This window comes from Bufo gargarizans, chromosome 5 (assembly GCF_014858855.1).
Source record: "Bufo gargarizans isolate SCDJY-AF-19 chromosome 5, ASM1485885v1, whole genome shotgun sequence".
Classification (NCBI taxonomy): Eukaryota; Metazoa; Chordata; class Amphibia; order Anura; family Bufonidae; genus Bufo; species Bufo gargarizans.
The window spans coordinates 420,572,000-420,598,418 of record NC_058084.1 but is presented as its reverse complement, the minus strand read 5'-3'; the positions used below and the strand labels follow the sequence as shown (position 1 = coordinate 420,598,418).

Genomic DNA, 26,419 nt, shown 5'->3' with positions numbered 1-26,419 from the left:
ACCTGGCTGCTGGCTGTTGCGATGTCTGTGTCCGGCCAGGAGCTCCTCCTACTGGTAAGTGACAGGTCTGTGCGGCGCATTGCTGTCACTTACCAGTAGGAGGAGCTCCCGGCCGGACACAGACATCGCAGCAGCCAGCAGGTAAGTATGATGCTTCTACTATTGCTAAGGCTAAGTAACCATGGCAACCAGGACTGCAGTAGCATCCTCGTTGCCATGGTTACCGATCGGAGCCCCAGCGATTAAACTGGGACTCCGATCGGAACTCCGCTGCCACCAATTACAATAGAGGGAGGGGGGGGGGGCGCACTGGGCCACCAATGGAATTTAAACTGGGGAGGGAGGGGGGTCTGCCCCCTGCTGCCTGGCAGCCCCGGATCTCTTACAGGGGGCTATGATACGCACAATTAACCCCTTCAGGTGCAGCACCTGAGGGGTTAATTGTACGGATCACAGCCCCCTGTAAGAGATCGGGTGCTGCCAGGCAGCAGGGGGCAGTCATGTACACAGTTCGTTGAATATTCTAACTAGAAGCGTCCCCATCACCATGGGAACGCCTCTGTGTTAGAATATACTGTCGGATCTGAGTTTTCACGAAGTGAAAACACAGCACTGAAAAAGCTTTTATGCAGACGGATCTTCGAAGATCCGTCTGTATGAAAGTAACCTACGGCCGCGGATCACGGACGCGGATGACAATCTTGTGTGCATCCGTGTTCTTTCACGGACCCATTGACTTGAATGGGTCCGTGAACCGTTGTCCGTCAAAAAAATAGGACAGGTCATATTTTTTTGACGGACAGGATACACGGATCACGGTCTCGGCTGCAAAACGGTGCATTTTCCGATTTTTCCACGGGCCCATTGAAAGTCAATGGGTTCGCGAAAAAAAAATGGAAAACGGCACAACGGCCACGGATGCACACAACGGTCGTGTGCATGAGGCCTTAAGCTAATAGCAGTGCAGAGTAGGAGTGTGAAGCAAAGACACCTAAATTGATGTGGACCAAGGTCTAAGTGGAAAGAAAACAACTTTAAAACGTCTTGCACATGCACAGTAGTATTACGGAATGGCACATGAACTGCACTATGCATCCTGTGTCCATTAGCTACAGTAATCTACAGCATATGTATGCAGCACATGAGCAGGGCATCGCTGAAACTGATGGACACAGGCTGGAGAGTTCTGCCAATGCACCATCCTGTAATCCCACTGTGCATACGTGACCTTTTAGTACTGCCGAGAATGTCTTGCTTACCAGCCCCTCTGCTGTGCAATATCAATGGTGAGGCACAGGACTTGCATTGATCGGGGCCACCCATGAAGCACTAAGTGACTGCTTTGCATATTGGGTAAAAGTTGGCTTTCTCTCTACTTAGGCCTCGATCCACATGTGTTTTACACCCCTATCCAGTGCTATAATCAGTTTAATGCTGCCTCTAACAGCCGCCTTTTATGACATCTCTTTAGTCAACACAGTAAATAAAAAATGGGGAGGAGATGCTGCAGCACCTCTCCTTCAGTGCGTCTGTGAGATTGCCAGGGGTACTTTAACACTGATCAGCTAATACTTTATATTCTTTTCTTCACCAGGTATTCCTACCATATGTATTATTGTATGGATTTTAACAAGAATTTATTTGGAAGATACCGGGTATGTACAATTACAACACAACACTATGAGGGATGTGTTTTATATACGTTTTAGTGTATACCTATATATTTTTTCTTTTTTTAATGTTATCATTCTTATTTATTTCCAAAAAGATTTATATAAAATATGTATTATAAATATTATATAACAGGAGCTCCCCCCCCAGGAAAAAAACAAAGTAAAAAAGAGAAGAAAAAGAGTTGTTTTTGTTGTTTTTTTATATATATTTCTTGCTATTTTTCGTGTTGCAGATGCTGGGATACCAATGATCAAAGCATTCCTTGGTGGGTTATAAGAATACCAATTATTATTTCCATTATTGTGAGTATACATTTACTTAGCTTTATATTGAAAAATTCCCCAGTGGACTGTCACAATCTACTGTACAGGTTTTCTTATCACTTAAGTTTATATATGGCTGATTGCAAATCAGGAGACATGTGGAAGCAGCAAACTCCCCCTTCTCCTCCGTATGTACCGTGCAGATATCTGTTGTAAAGGTATAAGAAGACAGCTAAGTGCTTCCGTGTGTTATCTCTGCACTAGCCAACGTAGGAACCAAATAAAAAAATGTAACAATACTGTCTTTGTGAACCCTATTTAGGGTATCCTCCATTTCTTATCCAACAGACGTGTATACTACTCATAGTAGATTTTCTGTTTAGTCTGCACATAAGGCTACTTTCACACTAGCATTTTTGCTGGATCCGGCACGGTCCAGCAAAAACGTTTCCGTTACTGATAATACAACCATCTGCATCTGTTATGAACGGATCCAGTTGTATTATCTTTAAACATTCGGATCCGTTTTCTATTGTGGCAGATTGTGGCAGAGAAAACGGATCCGTCCATATTGACTTGAATTGGGGGTAATGCTGGATCCGTCTTTCTCCGCATTCCAGGACGGAAAGCAAAATACAACATGTTGTGGTTTGCTCTTTGGTGTGGGAACGCAACTAAATGGAACGGGATGCATTTTGGAGCATTTTGTTCAGTTCAGTTCAGTTTGGTCCCCATTAGCAATGAATGGGGACAAAACTGAGGCGTTTTTTTTCCCGGTATTGAGCCCCTATGACGGAACTCAATAGCGGAAAACTTAAATGCTAGTGTGAAAGTAGCCTAAGGAAGGATGCAGCTGGAAAGAATCATTAACCTTAATCATCCTCCATTATTCTGTACATTGATAAAGCTTATTCCTATATTGTGGAATATATAGGGTCTATTCAGGATATAATGATACTGTAAACCATACCTCCCCATTTTTAAAACAGCTATTTACACTAATCCTCGCCTCTAACTCCACCCAGTACCTCTCTATACACTCCCAATCCCATGCAGGCGCCCTTAGTGCCCCCACACATTACTGATGACCCCGTACTGTCCCCACACTGTAGAATACTCCCTTAGTGTCCACACACACTAGTTATGTCCTCAGCATCTCTCACAACAAGAATGCCCTGTTAATGCCTCCAGTTATGCCCACCTTAGTGTCCCAACACAGTAGTTATTGCCCCTTTGATGCCACCACACAGTAAGAATGCTCTGTTAGTGCCCCCACAGTTATGCCCCCAGCATGGCCCCCACACAGTAGTTATTGTCCCTTTGATGCCCCATCACAGTAAAAAATGCCCTGTGAGTGCCCCCATAGTTATGCCCCTTATGCCAGTAACAGGAGAAGTGACATCACTGCATTGCGCCTGCTGCTGGGCAGAGCCCTTCAGGGGAATGGTGGAGCAGGAAGCTGACGGGTCATTGCTTCACCATTGTATGTAACTGTATCTGTGTCATCACGATGCAGATACAATTGAAATTAGGACATACCCCAGGGATCTCGGGACTGCGGGACAGCCTCCGAAATCTGAAACTGTCTTACCAGATCTCAAATGGTTGGGATGTATGGTGTAAGCCAGAAATGCCCAACCTGCGGACCTCCAGCTGTTGCAAAACTACAACTCCCAGCATGCCTGGACAGCCTACAGCTATTACGGCATGCTGGGAGTTGTAGTTTTGCAACAGCTGAGGGCTGCAGGTTGAGCATCCCTGGACTGTAATCCATACCAATATATGTGATATCAGTGACAACATCTCGTGCTTCCAAACAACGTATATGTACTTTCAAGTCAGTCAATTGCACGGTCAAAGTCTATTAATTACTAAAGGGTATATACATCTTTAGTCCTTGATTTTTGATTATCCAAGACTTCTAAAATAATAAATGAAGCAGCTTTATTAGGCTGTGTTCACATCACATGTGAGCTTTCCATTAATACTCCAGATGTACAGCACACCACTGTATAAACATACAATACTTCACCCATTGACTTCCATTGTTAAAAACACACCACTAGGTATAGGCTTTTCATGGTGTGACTGTATAGAAAAGGGCTTTTCTTAACAGCAAAAAACGGCATTCCCATATATTGGTAATTATACGGTCCTTGGAGTCAGAAACATGTAAGTGGAGCTTATAACTTTTCCATTTGTATAATAATCGGCATCATGTTTTATTACGTGTTTAATAAAGAAAAAGGCTTTAAAGCCACTAGAGTCACGGCCTAGCGTTCTCTGAATGATTATTAGGCAGCAAGAGATTACTTATGGCTACGGCTACTATACCAACCTGATGAAGGCCAAAATAGCAAGTTTTGGCCTCTATAGATATGTTTCATGTATACTATACATGAACCATATATATAACCCAGTACAAAAAATTTGATATGGCAAATTATGTCTCAAACATGAAGTCAATTGTAATTCAATTGCAATTGACCACTGATGTTCTCCTACTTTGCCAAATATATTTGCGGCGAATCGTGTTAAAAACCTGCTATTTCCTGGCTCCAGAGAGCCTTTATAGTGGTGTAGAACACTGTGCCTTGCAGTAACACGCACAGGGAGTCTGCTGTGGTGGTGAAACAGTACTGTGAGTCCGTATGACATGCAGATGACAGGCGTCGCTCTTAGAATCACTGCGCACTTCACTTATTTGGGCAGTCACGGGGCCAAAACTGATCAAATAACTCAAGTTAAGTATGAACTCAGCCTTACAGGTCGATGTTAGCGCCAGGAAGAAGTGCACTCCTTTTACACTGTCATGAGTGGATTCCACATAGATGTCTACAGAACCTGTTCTATTAAACACTTATACAAGTAGAGCCCCCCGAAAGAGTGGAGAGGGTGTCAGCAGCAGTTTGTGTTGACGTCACTGATTATTTTGCACCCCCCTCTGATCCATCAGAATAACCCACAAAAAATGTATCCTGTCTGTTCAGCATCCACCTTTACTCGGTCAGCATTTGGTCAGTAATCCATCAGTATTGCTAATGCAAAAAAAAAACAGGAGTGGATCCAAAACAGAGATGATACGTGAATGGAATATTTGCATGCCTTCTGTGTTTTGTACCCACTCCTGCTTTTGTCTACCAAATCATAAGCCAATTCTGATGCAAAATAGGGAACATGTCATGCAGGCCTTACAGCTGTTACATAGGCAGGATCCATTGTGTGTCTCATTTTTCCTTCTTTCTGACAGATCAGAAGAAGGGTCAAATAAATGATGATGTCAGCCAGGTCGAAAGACAAAATAGTAGCCCAGTCATGAAGTGGGGAAGGTGGGAACAGCATAAGAATTGGCCCTATGACATAGTGGTGAAGTGGAAGCAGCATGATGAGGCCACAGAGTGACACTGACAGTGTGGAGGTGGCAGCAGCATCATCAGGAGGCCACAGAGTGGCACAATGACAGTGTGGAGGTGGTGGCAGTATCAGGATGCCACAGAGTGTCAAGGTGACATAGTATGGAGATGGCAGCAGCATGAGGAGACCACAGAGTGGCACTATGACAGAGTCTGGAGGTCGCGGCAGCATCAGGGGACTGCAGAGTGGCACAATTACAGAGTGTGGAGGTGGCAGTCGCATAAGGAGACCACAGAGTGGCACGACAACAAAGTGTGGAGGTGGCAGGAGCATGAGGAGGCCAGAGTAGCACAAAGATGAGAGACTGTGGAGGTGTCAGCAGCATGAGGAGGCCACAGAGTAGCACAATGATGAGAGATTGTGGAGGTGTCAGCAGCATGAGGAGGCCACAGAGTGACATGATGACGAGAGATTGTGGAGGTGGCAGCAGCATGAGGAGGCCACAGAGTAGCATGATGACGAGAGATTGTGGAGGTGGCAGCAGCATGAGGAGGCCACAGAGTAGCATGACGACAAGAGATTGTAGAGGTGGCAGCAGCATGAGGAGGCCACAGAGTCAAGATTGATGCAAGTGCGGTATCGGCTGCTCATCGAGCCAGATACTTCTGGGGGAACCTACCTGGCATGAACAGGCCTCTATTAGCTACAGACAATGAAAAGACAAAGCTTCAAGATTGCTTGGAGCCCGGAAGAGTCGCAACGTTTATCACGATTCAAACTACCAGCCCCTGGTCTCTGCTTCAGGGAAAACATCACAAGTTCCCAGTCATCATAGAAAAAGCTTAGAATCAACGTTGAAAAATATATGGCATCAGAGGTGTGTGAGCAAGCCAGCACGATAGGACGGGTACGCCATCCAGGGCAGTATATGTGGGCGACATACAGAATATAACCAGGAAACAGATTGAAGAATGGGGACAATTCGATCTGATAATTGGCGGCAGTCCTTGTAATGAATTATCTGTGGTTAAACCGCACCAGAAAGGCCTTTATGGGGGCAGTGGACAACAGTTTTTTGTCTTTCAACAATTACTCAATAAAGTGTTGCCTAAGACCGGAGAGAATTGGCCAGTCTTCTGGTTATTCGAGAACGAGGTGACTAATCCTGGAGACGAATCCTGTCAAGATTGATGCAAGTGCAGTATCGGCTGCTCATCGAGCCAGATACTTCTGGGGGAACCCAGAATATATTTTTATTTTTGTACTGAAATAGGCCACTATATGCTTTCACCACAAATAATTGCAACAGCGAAGTGCGTATATATTTTTCTTGTTGTACTGAAATAGGCCACTAAACGCCTTCACCACAAATAACTGCAGAAGTGAACTGAGAATATATTTTTCTTTTAGTAGTGAAATTACGTCACTAAACGCTTTTACCGCAAATAACTGCAACAGTGAACTACGTATATATTTTTCTTTTTGTACTGAGATACGCCACTAAACGCTTTCAACACATATAACTGCAGAAATTAACTGAGAATATATTTATATTTTTGTACTGAAATAGGCCACTATACGCTTTCACCACAAATAACTGCAGAAGTGAACTGAGAATATATTTTAATTTTTGTACTGAAATAGGCCACTAAATGCTTTCAACATATATAACTGCAGAAGTAAACTGAGAATATATTTTTATTTTTGCACTGAAATAGGCCACTAAATGCTTTTACCGCAAATAACATCAACAGTGAAGTGCATATATATTATTATTTTTGTACTGAAATACGCCACTAAACGCTTTCACCATATATAACTGCAGAAGTGAACTGCACATATATTTTTCTTTTTTTTCTAAAATAGGCCACTAAACGCATTCACCACATATAGCTGCAGAAGTAAACTGCGTATATATTTTTCTGTTTGTACCGACATACGCCACTAAACACTTTCACAACATATAACTGCAGAAGTGAACTGAGAATATATTTTTCTTTTTCCACAGATATAAGCCACTAAAGGCTTTTCAACATAGCACTTGCACCCCAAGAACTAATTTCTGGAATGACAGAGCTGTGTAATGGCTATTTGGATCCCCAAATAAGCTTTCCCTGCACTTGTAAATTGCTTTTCTAGCACTGTCCCTAATGTCTTCTGACGTCTCTCCCTGCACTAAAATGCTGTGCAACAATTCCTCCCTATACTTTCCCTGCACTTATAAATCGTTTTGTCAGGTTTTCTTTTCACAATCAGGTTTTTCCTATTGCTGTCCCTAGCGCCTTCTCACATCTGTCCCTGCACTCAGAACATTGGAAAATGTCCGAATCCAAGATGGCTGCCGTATTTATAGGGCTGCACAGAGCTGGCTGGCTGCTGATCGGCTGCATGCAGGCATGTCAATCTGGGTGATCTCTTCTTCGCAGAGTTCCTTGCCCCATGTTTTCACACGTGCAGCAGCCATTTTAGGAAAAATGCAATTCGTTACCACGAAGCGCTAGGAAATTAGCATTCGTTGCGAATCAAATTTTTCCAGGAATTTGGATTTAATTCCTCTTCCTCAGCTTCGATTCGCTCATCTCTAGTTATAATGATCCTTCTGTTTTGTGTTCACAGCTCCTTTGCAGACCTTGTCTCCAAAGTAACAGACTACAGACAAGCCCTGTGTAGTCTGATCCTGCAATCTGTGTGTCCCCTCATTTTATTAAACTATACATTGTATAATAAGAAGTAGGGAGCACATGGAAGGAAATACGTCTGTAGGATCAAGCTCAGGTTTGGTTTGTTTGTGTTCTGTTACCATAGAGACAAGTAGTTCTAAAAAGAATAGTTTACTATTTTGTGTCTACAGCTCCTATGCACACTGATGTGCCTCTATGGCTACATACTGCAAACAAAGCAAGATTAGCAGGATGCAGGGATCTATTGTATTAAACTGACTAAGTGCTCTGTAATAATGCAACAACATTTGTGTGCCTTTTTTGCAGGTCAACTTCTTTCTGTTTATTAATATCATCCGAATTCTGCTGCAAAAGCTAAGGTCTCCAGATGTGGGCGGCAATGACCAGTCACAATTCAAGTATGTATTACTATGAGTTTCACATGTTAAAGGCTTATTCACTTAAAGGGGTTGTCCAAGTGTTTAAAGGGGTTTCCTGGGAGGTTTATACTAATGACCTATCCTCTGGAGGTGTCCAACACTCGGGATCCCCGCCGATCAGCTGTTTGAGAAGGCACCGGCACTCGCAGTAACACCACCGCCTTCTTTCAGCAAACTAAGCACAGCGCCATACATTGCATAGTGGCTCTGCTTGGTATCACAGCACAGCCCCATTAATTTCTATGGGGCTGAGCTGTACTTAGGCCATGTGACCGATTAACGCGATGTCACATGGCCTAGGGAAAGCTGCGGAAAAGGGCACAATATTCCAGAGGATAATTCATCAGCATAAAACTCCAGGATAAAACTATGATATATTGATATATAAAATGCTGTTTGATAGCACAGGTATACTTTAAAGGGAATGTGTCATCAGAAAATGACCTGCTGTTTATATATTTTTTTATGTTTAATATATTTTTTTATCATTTTTGATATTTTAAATTTTCAATGTCAATATTCGTATTTAAACTAAAACAAAAAATCCAGCATTTTTTGCACTGGCCACTAGGTCTAATAATTGGCGCCATTTCACATTAACGCTGTTACCTGCTTATCTGTCATTCTAATCCTCCCTGTAATTATATCACCTCTGTGTATAGATAAGACACAATCCTCTATTTACAATAGGTGATTGTCAGAGCTTATCTATTCTTTCTTTGTACAATAACCTCTGCACAGGTCACAGAGCATGTCTAGAAAACTCTCCCATAGAAGTCAATGAGGTCCCCTCCTGTACATTGTGTATATGGTCCATGGGGCGGCCATAACACAATTTTTTTTAATGCTTTCTAAATGCTGAACAGCTCAGCTAAGATGGCTTCCCCCATAATCATGTTCAGCAAATAGAAGAAACAAATCTGCAATCTGAAAATAAAAACAGATTAGAAAAAAAAAATATGTGTTGGTATCTGGTTTTAACTGGCAGATAAAATCTTTGGTGACACATTTCCTTTAAGACTTGCTATAATTCAGAATCAGTGCAAGATAAGTAAAGTAATATTTCTGCAATTTTATGTGTAAACTGATGTTCAAATGTAAAACCACACTTTAACAATATGACATTATTTGCTATATATAAAATATAATAAACCTACATTTGCAAACAGATAAAAGATAATCTGAGAACAATATGTTGTGTCTTTGCTTTATTGCAGGCGACTCACTAAATCTACCCTTTTGCTTATTCCACTCTTTGGAGCTCATTATATGGTGTTTGCTGTTTTTCCAATATCAAGTTTAAGTGATTGTCAGATATGGTTTGAACTTTGCATTGGATCATTTCAGGTAAATAAAATATTCAAAAGTAATAAAAATGTGTATGTCAATTCTCTTACTTTATCAGCATTTACTTAGTCTGGGAATTCTTTATGTTATAGGGATTGGTGGTGGCAATTCTTTACTGTTTCTTGAATACAGAGGTAAGTATAATTTGTGTTGTTGATAGTTATATACAATAATGATAAAGTGTATCTGCCATTATAGTCTGGGCTAAGCTATGGTGAGGGTACAACCCGTGTATACAAACTATGAGCATTACTTGTTATTACTAAAGCTGGTTCGCGCACCTACATAATTAAAGGCTATGTACACCTTTGGAGGCAATTTTATTATGATTGCATTTAGCTAATTTATGGCTACAAATCATATTTTCAATTGGTCTTTATTAAAAATATTGAGCTGCTCTGTTACAAAGGGCTTACTGTTTTTCTAGCTGTGTGACTGATACTTTCACTTTGTGAAGGTCATCTAATAAACCTTATCTCTAAACTATTGAGAGGTCATAAGAACTGAGCTACACTGAGTGTTTATAAGGTCAGAGAGCAGACATAAGGGGCTGGTCCGCTCCCCAGATGACGGCAAAAGACAAAAAATCCACAGGCAGCTAGTACAGCATGTCACCTCTGTAAACAAAAATGGATTCCAAAATGTTAATAAAGACCAATTTAAAAAAATTATTTTAGCCTCAAAATACTGTAAGTACAATGCAATAATAATAAAAAAAATACCCCCAAATGTGTACAATGCCAAAATATATACAATAGAATGCAGCTTCATTCCATAGTTTATTCATTTGGCAGTACTACTTAAGCAACAGTCTGGCCCTGTTCTGTGGGCACCATATTTATTATTTGGGCACTTTACGGTACACCATATGGAGGGGGCTTCAACAGAATGTACTACACAAGATATCATCTGACCTTAAGCCAGCCCTGGTCATAGATCACATCATGAAGTGCAATTTGAAATATTGTATAGGTTTATTTTATCATATACCCAACTCAAACCTACATCTTAATACATACATAATATGAAACATAATTAGGCAGTAAGATCCAGAGGTAGTGAGATCCAGAGTATACAAAATCTTGTAGATGATTGTGTGAGGAGCAGACAAGAGGAGAGCAAAGAAGGAGGTCTTGTGAGGATCTGATATTAAAGGGAACCTGTCACCAGTTTATGGTGTCCTAACTAAGGGCAACATAAATAAGTGACTGATTATCTTCAAAATGCTGGGTCACTTTCTTTAATTGACCCAGTCAATCTACCAACATCTTGTATTGAAAAGCTCCAGCTGATAATGATGAGTCATGAATATTCATGAGCTCCTGACTCTCCCCGCCCACCTGCTGCTGAATGACAGTTATTTTCCATATGAATCAGCAGCAGGTGGGCAGGGGATATATATATATATCTGTAGCTGTTATATATATCTATAGCTGTTAATTAAATAAACGCTGGACTCAATGACATCACGCTGGACTCCAATCAGCTCATTAGCATGCAGCATGCGGCATCTTTGTGTGTATATTATGAGGTAACCATCTGTCACACCAGTAAGTGAATACATCTAAGGCACTTTTTAGTAGTTAATGATTGTATATAATTAGTTAGATTATAATCAAATATCCACATGACAGGTTCCCTTTAGGTGTGGGTATGTATCGGAAAAGTAGGTCAGGAGGAGGTAAGAAGAGGACAGATGATGGCCTTGTATGCTATTGTTATTTTGAACTAAATTTGCTGAAAAATGGTGAGCCAGTGAAGGAATTGGCAGAGGGGAGAGGAGAAATGAGGAAAGAGGTGGAGTACCGGGCAGTAGTGTTAAGGGTGGAATGGAAAGGCGCAAGAGTGTTAGATGGGCAGCCACAGAGGAAGATGTTGCAGTGGTCCAAGTGGGAGAGGGCATGTCTTAGCATTTTAGTTGACTCAAGGTTGAGGAAGGTGTGAATATGAGAAATGTTTTTGAGTTACAGGTAACAGGAAGTGGTAAGGGCTTTGATGTGTGGCTTGAAAGTCAGTTCCATTCATCTGAATGGGACGTGCAGAAATCCATTTATTTCCCTCCAAAACAACCCAATTCAGATGAACGGAATTGATTTTTAGTCGCAGAGATTTTCTGTAACAAAACTTGCCAGGGAAGTGATCTGGGCCTGAGCGACAGTTATACAACTGACCTGGTTGTCCCTCTGGGATTCCTGTAGGTGGTTCTGCACAGGATGAAATAGATGCACTTTGTGTTAAGATATTTACATCTACTGACAACAATATTGAAATTGTATTTGTAAAGTCTATTAGATTAACTATCACTTGATGACATACAGTGGTAATATGATTTCTCCTTGTAAATAAAGCACATTGTCTAATCAATGCTAGTTACCGGCACAAAATTTACCAATGTAAATGGTTCCTTACCCATACTGAGGCTGCATTCTCACGACAGTGAAGAATGACAGTCACACAGCTGTTTTTAGCCCCAGTTGCAGTCAATAGGGCTAGTCACCTGGCCATTTTTTAATTGCCAATTAATGGCAGGCATAAAAAAATAGGATGCCCTATTGAAATCAATGGGACCGTTTGTAACAGTCGTTTAGATAGGAGTGCACCGCCTAACGGCCATTAATGTTGGGTACACCAAAAGCCATTCAGTGGTTAAAAAAAAATTAAAAAAATACTCACCTCATCCACTTGTACAAGGACCCTCGCTCAACACTGCAGACTTTAGGACCTGATGTCACATGATTCTGCTGCCTCCAGTAAGGAGCGAGTGTTCCATCATGTGCAAGGGGATGAGGTGAGTATTTTTCTTTTAATTGATCTGTTGACACTTCCAGAGCTGGGGGGGGGGGGGGCTCTTTATATAACGGGTCATCATTTATACAGAGGGGACACTCTGTGGGCAAGTATTCTTACTGGGAGGCACTTAGGGGATATTATTTATACTGGGAGGCACTATGGGGCTATTATTCATACTGTGGGCACTATGGGGGCCATTTGATGTCCAGGGGGCACTGTGAGAGGGTATAAAATATACTGAGGGCACTGCAGGTGTTAGGATGTAAAAAACTACTGGCTGTTAAAATCTGATACAAAATGGTTGCAAAACAACCATTAAGAACGGATACATGAACAGAAAATGGATGCACACACTGATGCAAAATGGCCATGAAAAACTGCCAGTGTGTTGTGTGAATGTATCCTTAGACTTCCCTCTGCAGGTATTGTATGGGCTGAGTCTTATATTGCAACCAAGCTCTATTCAAATGGAAGGGACTGAGCTGCAATACCAGAGGAAGTCCATGCACAAGAGAAGTCTACTTCAAATCAGACCCTTTATTTTAGTCTCAGAAAACCCCTTTTAAACATTTGGCCATGACAATTCTTAAATGCAGAATCCAGCTTTCAAACAGAAAGGCAAGTTAATTAAAGGGGTTGTTCGGGTTCAGAGCGGAACCCGGACATTCCTCCATTTTCACCCAGGCAGCCCCCCTGACAGGATCATCGGAGCGTGATTTAGCGCAGGGCAAAGGAGCGCATCGGAGCATGAGATGCTCCGATGCTAGCCTCAGGGGGGCTGCCTGGGTGAAAATAAGGGTATGTCCGGGGTCAGCTCTCAACCCGGACAACCCCTTTAACATACACTTCAATGGCGGGGTGTCCCATACATCAGATGCCGCGATCAGTGATGAACACGGCATCTAAGGGGTTCATTGACCGGGGACGACGCAATCGCCGTTGCCCGATATTGCGCCCGCTACTTGCAAATAAATGCGCTTCGTGATCATAGTTGGAGTGAATTCCATATTATGAGTCTATTTTTTATTTTATTTTTTTGCATTTAATGCAGCATTTTGGAATTGGAGAATAAAATATGTTCATGATGCCACATGGTCCCTTACTTACACACACTAAGGCCTCGTTCACATTTCCGTGTCAGTGTCACATTCGTTAAAAAAGCGTACGTATTTCATCCGTGAAGCTGTCCGTGTGTCCGTTTTTACCATCCCTGTGTCATCCATAATTCACTGACGTTGCTCATCTAAAAGTCTTCAGTGATTTTCACAGACCCATAGACTTCTATGGGGGTGCTTGGTCGGCATCACGGATAAAATTAGTGCATGTCCCTTTACGGTCGGTAAAAAAAAATATTGAAATGTGGACAGACACATTTAAACCAATGGGCACGTGTGCTGGCCGCAGAAAATGCATTCAGCACACGTCAGTGAAAAACAGAAACGTGAACGAGGACTAACATGCTGCTTTCTTGTTACCACTGAGAAATGCTTTTCTTTGCTTTTCTACTAGGTTCAAGGAGAGTTAAAAAGAAAATGGGGGAGTTTTTATCTGAACAGATACTTAAACCGAGACTACCGTCTTCACAGTCTGTCTATTTCACGTAATGGCTCTGAATGTGCATCTCAGTTTAAACGAAACTCAAGGGCGCTGTCCATTATGCAAACTGAAACGTCAGTCATTTAACACAACAGTGCCAAGGACTGAAGGCAGCACCCAGTGGGAGATGGTGGGAATGTATTCCGGTTGTACAGTGAGTAAGGGCTACTGAAGCCTAGACGACCAATCAACTTCTATAGGAACTCTAGGACTTCGTTATAGCACTTTCTGCCCTTTAGGCTTTTCCTACCATCCATTTACTTTAACCTAATTTATTATAACAATGTACCTTTTTATGTTTTGTGGATGTATTCAGTTGATTTGAGCATTCAACTTTGTATGTGATTGGACTGGTGAAAGCTGGTAAAGAATTGTGTATTTTTGTACATTTCTGTAAAATGTATGAAATGTATGGAAAAATATCTAACATACTAATTTTGTCACTTATTTGACGTGTAAAACAAAGGATCAATTAACATAATTATTGTAAAGTATGAGAAAATATTGCTTTTGTGGACAGATTGTGAATGCCTTGAATATGCTATATTCGTATTTGATATTCCTTCGCCTTTAAGGAGGACCTGTCCCCTTTCTGTGTTTTATTTTTTTTCTTGCACAATTTGAAATTCTGTTATATGTGGTATTTAAAAATGTCAAGAATAAAGTTTTGTATTTTTGCTTAAAAACAATGGCTCACCCAGATTCAAGGGATCTGGCCAGCTACTTCACTCCCCTCCTTAAACATTCCACTGGGGGTCCCCGCAGGGAAAACCTGTCATCATCTTATTATCAAGGAACCCCTATAACTAAATAGGACAATCTCTTTAAAGATTGCCAGTCAGCAGGATCGACCCTATTATATCCAGCACACTGCCTGGTAGGATCGTTACTGCTGATTAAAATGATACTCGTCTCATGACAGATGCAGCATTTTCTTCAGGAATGATGCAACATATTTTCACAACAGAGGTATCATTTTAATCAGTAGCATCAACCATACCAACTGTTGGTATAATAGGGTTGATCCTGCTGATAGTTATTCTTTAAAGGGAACCCGTTATCAACTTTATGCTGACCGTACTAAGAGCAGTATAAAATAGTGAACAGAAATGCTGATCTCAGCGGTGTGTCACACATCAGCTAAAAGTAAGTGATTGCCGAGAACCAGCATCATAATCATTGCAGCCCAGGCCTTGAGAAGAGTCAAATCTACCTGAGAAGAGTCCTGGTTATTCCTAATCTCCTGCTCTCCCCGACCATCTGCTGATGACTGACAGTTCTCTACTAGAGAGAAAGCGAGAAAACTAGGTAGAAGACTGTCAGTCATCAGCAGGTGGACAGGAGAGCAGGAATTCATGAATACCCAGGACTCTAAGGCCTCTTCCACATGACCGTATGGATTTTTCAGTATTTTGCTGTCCACAAAAAAAGGATCCGCAAAAAATACAGATGACGTCCGTGTGCATTCCGGAACACCTGGCCCCTAATAGAACAGTCCTATCCTTGTCCGTTATGCGGACAATAATAGGAAATGTTCTATCTTTGAACGGAAATACGGAAATGGAAGGCATACAGAATACCTCCCGTTTTTTTTTCGAATCTATTGAAATGAATGGTTCCGTATACGGAACACAAAAAACGGAACGTAAACGTGTGCCAGAGGCCTAATAAGGTAGATTTGACTCTTTTCAAGGCCTGGGCTGCAATGATTATGATGCTGGTTCTCAGCAACCACTTACTTTTAGCTCATGAGGGACACACCGCTGACATCAGCATTTCTGTCAGTACCTTATACTGCCATCAGTACGGTCAGCACAAAGTTGATGACAGGTTCCCTTTAAGCCACAATATATAAGCAAACAAAAAGCTGGGCAGGTTCTCTTTAATTATTGTGACCTGAAGTTTAGTAACTGTGACTTTGTGCCTGTTCTGACTTTAAGTGATTGTCATACATCTTCTTAGATGTGCTGTATATAATCAATAATATGTAGAGGATCCTGGAGACACCAGTAGTGCAGTGTCACACTGCACTACTGATACACTGATCTGTAGCTCATTTCTTCACTTTGTACAGTTGCTGCACTTACCTTTCCCTGTTCCTTGTAATTATATTGTTAATACAAATATTCTTTGTTTATGAAGAAATGGCAAATATGTAGTTAAATTCTGTGTTATCTGTTTGGCTTAATGTGCATGCAAATTAGAGAAAATATCTGCTTTACTCCAGCATCATGTGGGCATTTTAAAGGGGATGTCCTATCTAGACAGCCCACTTTTACGCCGATCAGCTGATCCCACATGTCCATCATCATCATCATAGTGGAGATGTAGTATTACATGATCGTCATTCAAATAATTGAGGAACTATAAAATACTTGGATAAGACGGGTCAGCCAGTGCAAGGAATGCTCTTTATTAGCAGTTTTCTTTTCTAGCTAATGGAGTTGAGTCCTGAGCGAGTGGTCCCCAAATCACATCCATATGCTCTGAAATGGCACATGAAATGGAATTGTTTATATAAGACCTCTCTTTTAGAGACTCGGGACACCTTTGGGACATTTTTATTATTGTATTTTATTTATTTTGATCTAAAAATCATGTTTTGATTTTATTCAAATTTTTCAACAGTTTTTCCTGCCTTCAATTTCACTGCATCTACAGACTGTTGCTTCTCCTTCTCAGGGACTCTGTTATACAGTAGAGCTGATCTGATGGCTCAATCTGTAGATCTCCTTATCTCTAGCCCCCTGATAGCTCCTAAACATTATGGGGGGTCATTTATGAAGCTGATTGCGTATTTCAGGCGCACATTGTGGTGCATTGGCTCACGCCAGGTCTAAGAAAGTAGGCGTGGCACGGGAAGGGAAGAGGACCAGCCGGCAGGCCCGTCTCATTTACTATTTTCTACAACTGTTTCAGGCATAGAAAAAGGTCTAAATGTGAGACAGCTAGGAAGATCTCTTACATTTAGATGTGGGGGAGGATCTGCTGAACTTATGAAGAGGCCGGCGGATCTAAATGTGCAATGGGCGCCTCCCCCTAGGGCCCTCCATATAACGCATCCCAAGTGAAGGAAATGCTGAGTGGTGTAGAGCCCCTGCACACCCTTCCCTTAGCAGGGGGTAAACTAGACTGACTCTAACTGGAAACTTCTGCCCCACCCTTCCTGCAGGAAGTAGGACTAGCCCACTACTCTCCAGAGGGGGATTAAAATGGAATGGTAAGTTCCATTCTATCCAAGTATGGCTCTGCCATGTTTGCTGCCACCTGCTAATAGTGACATTAGCAGGGTGAAGAAGTGGTAACACCACTCTGGGGTGTTAAATTCCCCCTTACTTAAAACCAAGCCGTCCTTGGCTTTTGCTTAGAAGGTGCTCTAAGGTACCCAAGGAAAAGTTAAAGTGCTGCATAAGAACATACATAGACTGACATAGAGACCGCTTCTACTAGGTTCCTGCCCACATGAATAGGGTGTCTATTCACAGTTTGCCCACTCGGTATAACCAGTGAACCACAAAATACTGCACTAAGCACTCAAATACTCCACTCAGGACTGAGCCAGAGTCGTATATGGAGCGTGGGGGTGTCATATACTGGAATGCTTCCACGATACTATGAGATACCCGCAAATAGAAGGGTGGCTTCATCTTGTAATCCCTTCCTAGCACCAAGGCCTTATAATGCTTTACGCTTTGTCACCTTGATGACTGAACAGGTAGCTTAACATACATAGCCATAAGGCTGCACACTAAGCCTTAGCACACACCAAAGTAGGAGGAGGAGCCGGTTCTCTTTCAGAACTTCCACGAGGGTTAATCTCTCTACACACACATTTTTAGCAGCGGGGCTACCATTGACGGTGTTAGATCTTCTTGTGACTTACCACTTGGTCACCCTTGTGTAGCAACAATACAACACAATGCCTAGGCTTTTTAAACTAACACAAGGTAGCATAAGTATTGACGTCCTCAGAGGCAGTCCATATGAGCATTAGAGTAAGGTGCTAACTATCTAGCTAACAATATAAAGTCCAGAGTCCATTTGAAGTGCATATGATCACATTGCTGTACCTGTAAAAGAGTACATACAATGGGTCAAATACTTAAACGTTGAAGAACCTGTAAAAACGCTAGTGTAAATATATAAAGCAATAGCATAGTGCAATTAAATTCACATTAAAGTCTTTTCCTTTAGTGCTGGCGGATCAAGTGCACCAAACGGGAACCATGTAGTGCAAAATTCCTTTGTAATCCACATGAGATAATGTCAATATTTGTAATCCATGGGTATAATCGAAAATAGCAACTAATAATAATGAGAACCCGTAAGGCAGGTGGGTTTCCACTTAACCTGAGAATAGGGGAAAAAGGAATTGGGCGCAGACGTGCGCAACTTAGAATGTTTCTGCAGAAGGGGGGAGTCCTGACAAACATGTCCATCTGGATGAGGAACAAACAGGGGGCAACAAAACATAAAACGGGCCAACAGGTCCTCACCCGTCAAGAGTAGTCCAAGCTGTGGCCCTCATTAGTCTATGATTTATTTTCTTTTCAGGGTACATAAAGTCCTCCTCGCTGCTGCTGCTGCTACTAAAAGACATGAGAGGGCGCTGCTGCCTCTTGTAAGCTAGGCTGGCTGCCACAGTGGTGCTTTGATGACTTCTGGTGGATGACTTTGGTAGTGACTGGGTGGTCACACTAGCCATAGCAGCAAGCAACCTTCCGTTGCACAGCACTGGAACCTCCTGCCGGGACAGATGGACTGCGAATCTCCGGCTGTAGGGGCTGTGGTAAAATTATCCTCAAGGGGTGATGATGAAGCTCGAGAAGATCTCGCTGCAGTAGACACCATCTTCCACGGGAGTTGGTAATTTAACACCATTGGACTGTAGGAAAACATAGTGGTGGACATAGATTCCAGCTGAACAGTTGGTGGGGGCAGAAAAAAATTTTAGGTATCGCCACGTCTGTATCGACAGGCTCTTTAAAAATATCACATGACCTAACCCCTCAGATGAACACCCTCAAAAAAATTAATAAAAACTTTGCTAAAAAAAACTTGTTTTTGTCACCTTAAATCAATAAAAGTGCTGGACCAAGCAATCAAAAAGGCATAAGCCCCCCAAAATAGAACCAATCTAACCGTAACCTTATCCCGCCAAAAATTTGCCCCTACCTAAGACAATCGCCAAAAAAATAATAATAATATGGCTCTCAGACTATGGAGACACTAAAACATGATTTGCTTTGTTTCAAAAATGCATTTATTTGTGTTAAATGTAAAAAAATAAAAAAGTAGACATATTAGGTATCGCCGCATTCGTAACAACCTGCTCTATAAAAATACCACATGACCTAACTCCTTGGGTGAACACCGTAAAAAAAAAAACGGTGTAAAAAAAGACACAAAAAGTGTAATAGCAAGCGATCAAAAAGTCATATACACCCCAAAATAGTGCCAATAAAACCATCATCTCATCCCGCAAAAATGATCACCTACCTAAGACAATCGTCCAAAAACTGAAACTATGGCTCTCAGACTATGGAGACACTAAAAAAATTTTTTTGTATGAAAAAATTATATCATTGTGTGAAACTTACATAAATAGAAAAGTATACATATTAGGTATTGCCACATCTGTAACGACCTTCTCTATAAAAATATCACATGACCTAACCCCTCAGGTGAACATCTTAACATCGCACGGCCACAGGGCGCACACGTTCGTGTGCAGGAGGCCTAAAACTTACATAAATAAAAAACAAGTATACATATTAGGTATTTCCACGTCCGTAACGACCTTCTCTATAAAAATATCACATGATCTAACCCCTCAGGTGAACATTGTAAAAAAATTAAATAAAAACGGGGTAAAAAAAAGCTATTTTTTGTCACCTTACATCACAAAAAGTGTAATAGCAAGCGATCAAAAAGTCATACTCACCCTAAAATAGTACCAATCAAACCGTCATCTCATACCGAAAAAAATTAGCCCCTACATAAGACAGTCGCCCCAAAAAATAAAATAAACTATGGCTATGGAGACACCAAAAAATATATATTTTTTTAAATGCTTTATAATGTAAAACTGAAACAAACCACCAAAAAAGTAATCATATTCATTATTGTTGCGTCCGTAACAACTTGCTCTATAATATAAAAATACCACATGATCTAACCTGTCAGATGAACATTGTAAAAAAACTCACAAAAGGTGTAATATAAACAAAAATCATATGTACCCTAAAATAGTACCAACAAAACTGCCACCTTATCCCGTAGTTTCCTAAATAGGGTTATTTTGGGGGAGTATCTACTCTAGGGGTGCATCAGGAAGTCTTCAACTGTGACATGGCAGCTTAAAATTATCCCAGTTAAATCAGCTTTTCAAAAACCATATAGCGTTCCTTTCCTTCTGCGCAATGCTGTGTGCCCATACAGCAGTTTACACACCACATATGGGGTGTTTCTGTAAACTACAGAATCAGGGCAATAAATATTGAGCTTTGTAGAAATAATGTAGAGCAGAACAAAAGCAGCGGCACTCACCCGTGTGTAGTCAAAAAATCTGCAGCTTTATTAATCCGAAATTACATCAGGCAGGGGGCGGACAGTTCAGAGGCACGCATTGAACAGCAGCGGCCGTTTCGCACTACATGCGCTTCTTCTGGCTGTGCGTCAATGCGTGCTTGCGCATCACTCCTTTTAAATGCTGACAGCAGGCCGTTGTCATGGAAATTGACAAGCCGGATTGCGTCTGTATAAAGGAGATGACTGAAACGGGATACATATAAAAACAATATAAGTGTGATGGCCAAGGAATATGTACAAACTGAGCAATGAAATTCTATATACTATGGCATTACAAAAAGGGGCTAGATCATTCCTGTCATTGAGTCCAAGTTCCCCTAAGGCTTGTGTGCGCAATATCCACTTAGCTTCTCTCTGCAGGAGGAGGCGATGTCTGTCTCCCCCTGCAGAGGAGTGGACACGGTTTCCAAGCCAGAGAAGGAAATACAACTGGTGTCACCATCGTGGACACTTCTAATGTGTTCTATGAACCTGGGACAACCTTTCCCTGTCTTGATGGAATTAAAATGTTCCCTCACACGTTCAAAGAGACATCTAATAGTTTTACCGATGTAAAAACGTCCACATGTGCACAATAATAAATATACTAAATAAGTACTCCGACAGTTAATGAAGGTATTGACTGTGTGTTGAATACCAGCAAATTCAATACTCTTTTTCTGGGAATTATTAGTGCACAGTGAACAGTTTCCACACCTGTAGTTGCCTTTTGGAAGGTTACTTTTGAGCCAATTCTTGCTCTTATCTGTTTGAAATCTGCTCCTAACGAGTTTGTCTTTGACAGTGTGGCTCCTTCTAAAGGAGATCAGGGGTCTCTGTCCTGTCAGCTCATTTAGAGTTGCGTCCCTCCTCAAAACATCCCAATTCTTAAATATGACTGATCGAATACGATCAGCCATGGGACTGTATTTGAAGGAGAACGCAAATCTAGCACCCTTGATCTGGTCAACATTCCTATCTTTTTTCTGATTACCACTCTTCAAAAGACTGTCCTGTGAGAAATTTTCCTCTACTCTTTCCATATCTCTGCTTAGTGCTTCTTCGGGGTAACCCCTTTTTACTAAGCGCTGTTTAAGATCATCAGCCTGTCTGTGGTAACCACTGTCTTTGCTGTTAATGCGTCTCAGTCTAATGAACTGTCCGTATGGTACGGCTTTTTTGACGCTCCGTGGATGGAAGCTGTCGTGGTGGAGCAAGGAGTTGGTCGCCGTGGGCTTACGAAAGCCCTCCGTGACCAACTCGTCGCCTTCCACCAGGACAGCCACATCCAGGAATTCTAACCTATTACCTCCGAAATTCAGAGTAAAGGTCATACCCATGTCGTTTTTATTCAAATAGTCAACGAATTCGTTGCACTCTTTTTCTGTACCTTCCCAGACTATAAACACATCATCTACGAAACGTAGGTACGTTTTTAATTTAGAGAGGAATGGATTGTTGACAGAGTACACATATCTGTCCTCTAGTCTGGCAAGGTACATATTAGCAAAAGTGCAGGAGACGGGGGTCCCCATAGCCGTACCCAGCTTTTGCCTGAACCACTCGTTACCGAACTGGAATACGTTGTTCGTCAAAATGAACTTCAGCGCCTCCCCAATAAATTCACAGTATACAGGGCTTTTACCCAGGTTCACCACGATGTCCAGGATCGCCTCCACACCGGCATCATGAGGGATGCGGGTGTAGAGGCTCTCCACATCGAGGGATACCAATTGGTAATCCTTCTGCCAATAGATTTCTTTCAGGGCCAACAAAAAATCATTGGTATCCCTGAGATAGGCAGGGGCACTGCTGAGTACTGGTCTCAGAAGCCAATCCACATACTTGGATAAAGGCTCAGTCACTGAGCCAATCCCCGCGACGATGGGACGCCCCGGGGGGTGGCTCAGTGACTTATGGACCTTTGGGAGAAAATACCAAGATGGCTTGGCCGGAGATAACGGGACAAGTTTGTCCAACATATTTCTGGGTAAGAAACCCACCTCCACGTATCTTCTGACGAGGGATTGCAACAACTGCTGGGTACTAGGCAGGGGATCCCCCCGTATCCTTTCATAGACGCAGGTGTCACCCAATTGTCTAAAGGCTTCGTTAACATAAAATTCTCTGGACATGAGAACAACGTTGCCCCCCTTGTCCGCCGGTTTCACTATTATGTCTTCCTGGGAACGAAGCCACTGTAAGGCTTTATGTTCCTCTATAATGATGTTTGGTTGGGCAGTGGAATATATCACCGCTTTAATATCCCTCATAACTTGATATTGGAAGATATCAATGCTACTCCCGGCGGGCATGGGGGGACAGAAGGTGGATCTAACTCCACCAATGAATTGATCCATGGAGACATCAGTTAAAGATCTCTCGGTGACATCCATTCCAGTGAGAAACTTAAGACAGGCTCGTTCATCCTCATTGAATTTGTTGGATACTTGGAAAGCCACAGGATCCGACTGGAGTGGCAACTCTCCTTGAGTGGTGGGTAATTTCTGTGGGGTGTCTCTAAATAGCTTATGTAGGTACAGTTTGCGGGTGGCTTTAAATAGATCAACTTCAAAGGTTACTGGATCGAATTTTTCAGTTAAACTATAACCAAGTCCTTTATTAAGAACCTTTATACATCCAGGTGGTAACAGGCGGCCAGTTAGGTTAATCACCAAGCTCTTGTCAGGGAGTGGGAGGATGTCTACTTCCTCCAAGAGACTTGTTTCCTCTCCCTTCCTGACTTTCTGACCCCTGTTGCTTTTGTTGGTCTTCCTCCCTCCTCTTCTGATCCTTTTCCCAAAGGGTCGCATGACTCTCTTACAGGATCAGCTGATGCGTGACCAGGATCATCCGAAACACTGGAATCGGAATCCGTTGTCCAGTAATCATTGTTCTGGCGTCGATAGTTTTTTTTTCTTTTGTTGCTTCTTATTGAATCTTTTGCCGGTATTCCAATTAAAAATTGTGCCGGATTCATAATCCTGTTTGTCTCTTACAAATTTATCTCTTTTTCTTTCCTTGACCTCAGCTTGCGTGACAGTTAACTTTTTATTTAGCTTTTTATCAAAAGCGTCCAGAAGATTTTCGGATAATCTGGATTCCAACTCTGTCCGTGCTTTATCAAGTTCGCTTTTGAAGAGTGGAAATCAGAAAAAAGATAGGAATGTTGACCAGATCAAGGGTGCCAGATTTGCGTTCTCCTTCAAATACAGTCCCATGGCTGATCGTATTCGATCAGTCATATTTAAGAATTGGGATGTTTTGAGGAGGGACGCAACTCTAAATGAGCTGACAGGACAGAGACCCCTGATCTCCTTTAGAAGGAGCCACACTGTCAAAGAGAAACTCGTTAGGAGCAGATTTCAAACAGATAAGAGCAAGAATTGGCTCAAAAGTAACCTTCCAAAAGGCAACTACAGGTGTGGAAACTGTTCACTGTTCACTGTGCACTAATAATTCCCAGAAAAAGAGTGTCTCTTTGAACGTGTGAGGGAACATTTTAATTCCATCAAGACAGGTAAAGGGTGTCCCAGGTTCATAGAACACATTAGAAGTGTCCACGATGGTGACACCAGTTGTATTTCCTTCTCTGGCCTGGAAACCGTGTCCACTCCTCTGCAGGGGGGAGACAGACACCGGCTCCTCCTGCAGAGAGAAGCTAAGTGGATATTGCGTACACAAGCCTTAGGGGAACTTGGACTCAATGACAGGAATGATCTAAGCCCTTTTTTGTAATGCCTTAGTATATAGAATTTCATTGCTCAGTTTGTGCATATTCCTTGGCCACCACACTTATATTGTTTTTATATGTATCCCGTTTCAGTCATCTCCTTTATGCAAACGCAATCCGGCTTGTCAATTTCCATGACAACGGCCTGCGTCAGCATTTAAAAGGAGCGATGCGCAAGCACGCATTGACGCACAGCCAGAAGAAGCGCATGTAGCGCGAAACGGCCGCCGCTGTTCAATGCGTGCTTCTGAATTGTTCGCCCCCTGCCTGATGTAATTTCGGATTAATAAAGCTGCTGATTTTTTGACTACACACGGGTGAGTGCCGCTGCTTTTGTTCTGCTCTACATTATTTCTATATCGTATCTTACCTGTACAGCTGAGCACCACCGATCGTGTGTGTCCTCTCCAGCCACGCATAGCATTTGATTTATGTGCGTTCAGCCGGAGTAGTGGTGCCGCCCCCCACCTCACTTGTTACAAATATTGAGCTTTGTTTGGCTGTTAAATCTTGCTTTGTTAGTGGGGAAAAAATGTATTAAAATTGAAAATCCGCCCAAAAAGTTAAATTCTGAAATTTATTCTTCATTTTCCATTAACCTAAAGGGTTATCAAAGTTTTTAAAATCAGCTTTGAATACCTTGAGGGGTTTTGTTTCTAAAATAGTGTCATTTATGGGTGGTTTTTATTATGTAAGCCTCACAAAGTGACTTCAGACCTGAACTGGTCCTTAACCCCTTCCCGACCGCAATCTGTATATATACGTGATAGCTGCACATACCCCGTGCAGCTACCACGTATATAAACGTTCTGGCAGCTCTTTAATCCAAGCGCTGCAAAACGCTTGGATTAAAGCTTCTGCCCCTGCACTGTATGCTGTCACGGACAGCATACAGTGCAGTAATGCCAGCAAGGGACCGATCAGAGTGGCCCCTTGCCGGCAATCGATCCGATTGGTTAGTCTGTGCAGACTAACCAATCGGATCGCGGCAGTGTTAAAATGCCGGTTTCAGGCTCTGATCTGCGCTCTGCAGATCAGAGCCTGAAAGCAGTGTCTTTGCAGCCCCCCCCATCTGTGCAGCGCCCCCCCCCCCCCCGCCCCCGATCTGTGCGTGCAGACACCAAATCCCCCACCCCCGATCTGTGCGTGCACTTACCCCCCTGCCCGATCTGTGCTTGCCTATCTGTGCCCCGTCCGTCTGTTCCTAGTGCTGCGGCGCTGCCCCCTCCTTGAGTCCGCCCCCTGCTGCCGTGACATACCTCCCTCCCCCCCCCCCCCTTCCAGCGCTGACACCCGTCTGCCCCCCTGCTGTTTGATGGCGGCGGCTCCATTCCTGAGCCGCCGCCATCATCAGAGTGTCAGCTCTATGCTGACACTCTGCTGTAAATTCTGCAACCCTATAGATGCCGCGACAGCGGCATCCATGGGGTTAATAGAGGGAAGGGGCTCCCTCTCTCCACCATCGGGGCTGCTGCGCTGCGATGGCAGCCCCGATGGTTGCCCTGGCAACCGGACGCTTTGCAAAAGCGTCCGCTGTTGCCACCTACAGGGCATCTGAATGTATTACACTTTGCAATGCAAGAGCATTGCAAAGTATAGTACAGCCATCAGCCCCACTGGATCTTCATGATCCAAGAGGGACTTGATAAAAAAAAAAAAAAAAATGTGAAAAATAATAAAAGTAAAAATAGATAAATAAAAATGTAAAATTAAAAAAATTGCCTTTTCCTATAAAAAATTTAAAAACTACACATATTAGGTATCACCGCGTCCGTAACGACAGTCTCTATAAAGATATCACATGATAGACCCTGTCCGATAAACACCATAAAAAAATTAAATAAAAACTGTGTAAAAAAAAAGCCATTTTTGTCACCTTACATCACAAAAAGTGCAACAGCAAGCGATCAAAAAGGCATATGACCCCCAAAATAGTACCAATCAAACTGTCACCTCGTCCCGCAAAAAATGATACCCTATTTAAGACAATCG

The 26,419-nt window shown here is 42.3% G+C and overlaps 1 protein-coding gene across 2 annotated transcripts in view; it reads left to right on the top strand.

Moving 5' to 3' along the window:
• Positions 1–15,194, top strand: part of VIPR2 (vasoactive intestinal peptide receptor 2) — a 278,827-nt gene extending 263,633 nt beyond the window's left edge. For both annotated transcript variants that reach the window (XM_044295226.1, XM_044295225.1), the window contains 6 exons: positions 1,595–1,655; positions 1,907–1,976; positions 8,279–8,370; positions 9,609–9,738; positions 9,831–9,872; positions 14,038–15,194. In XM_044295226.1, coding sequence (XP_044151161.1) covers positions 1,595–1,655; positions 1,907–1,976; positions 8,279–8,370; positions 9,609–9,738; positions 9,831–9,872; positions 14,038–14,211 — 569 coding nt within the window. In that variant the 3' untranslated portion in view covers positions 14,212–15,194. The remainder of the gene's footprint in view (positions 1–1,594; positions 1,656–1,906; positions 1,977–8,278; positions 8,371–9,608; positions 9,739–9,830; positions 9,873–14,037) is intronic.
• The last annotated feature ends 11,225 nt before the right edge of the window (positions 15,195–26,419 follow it).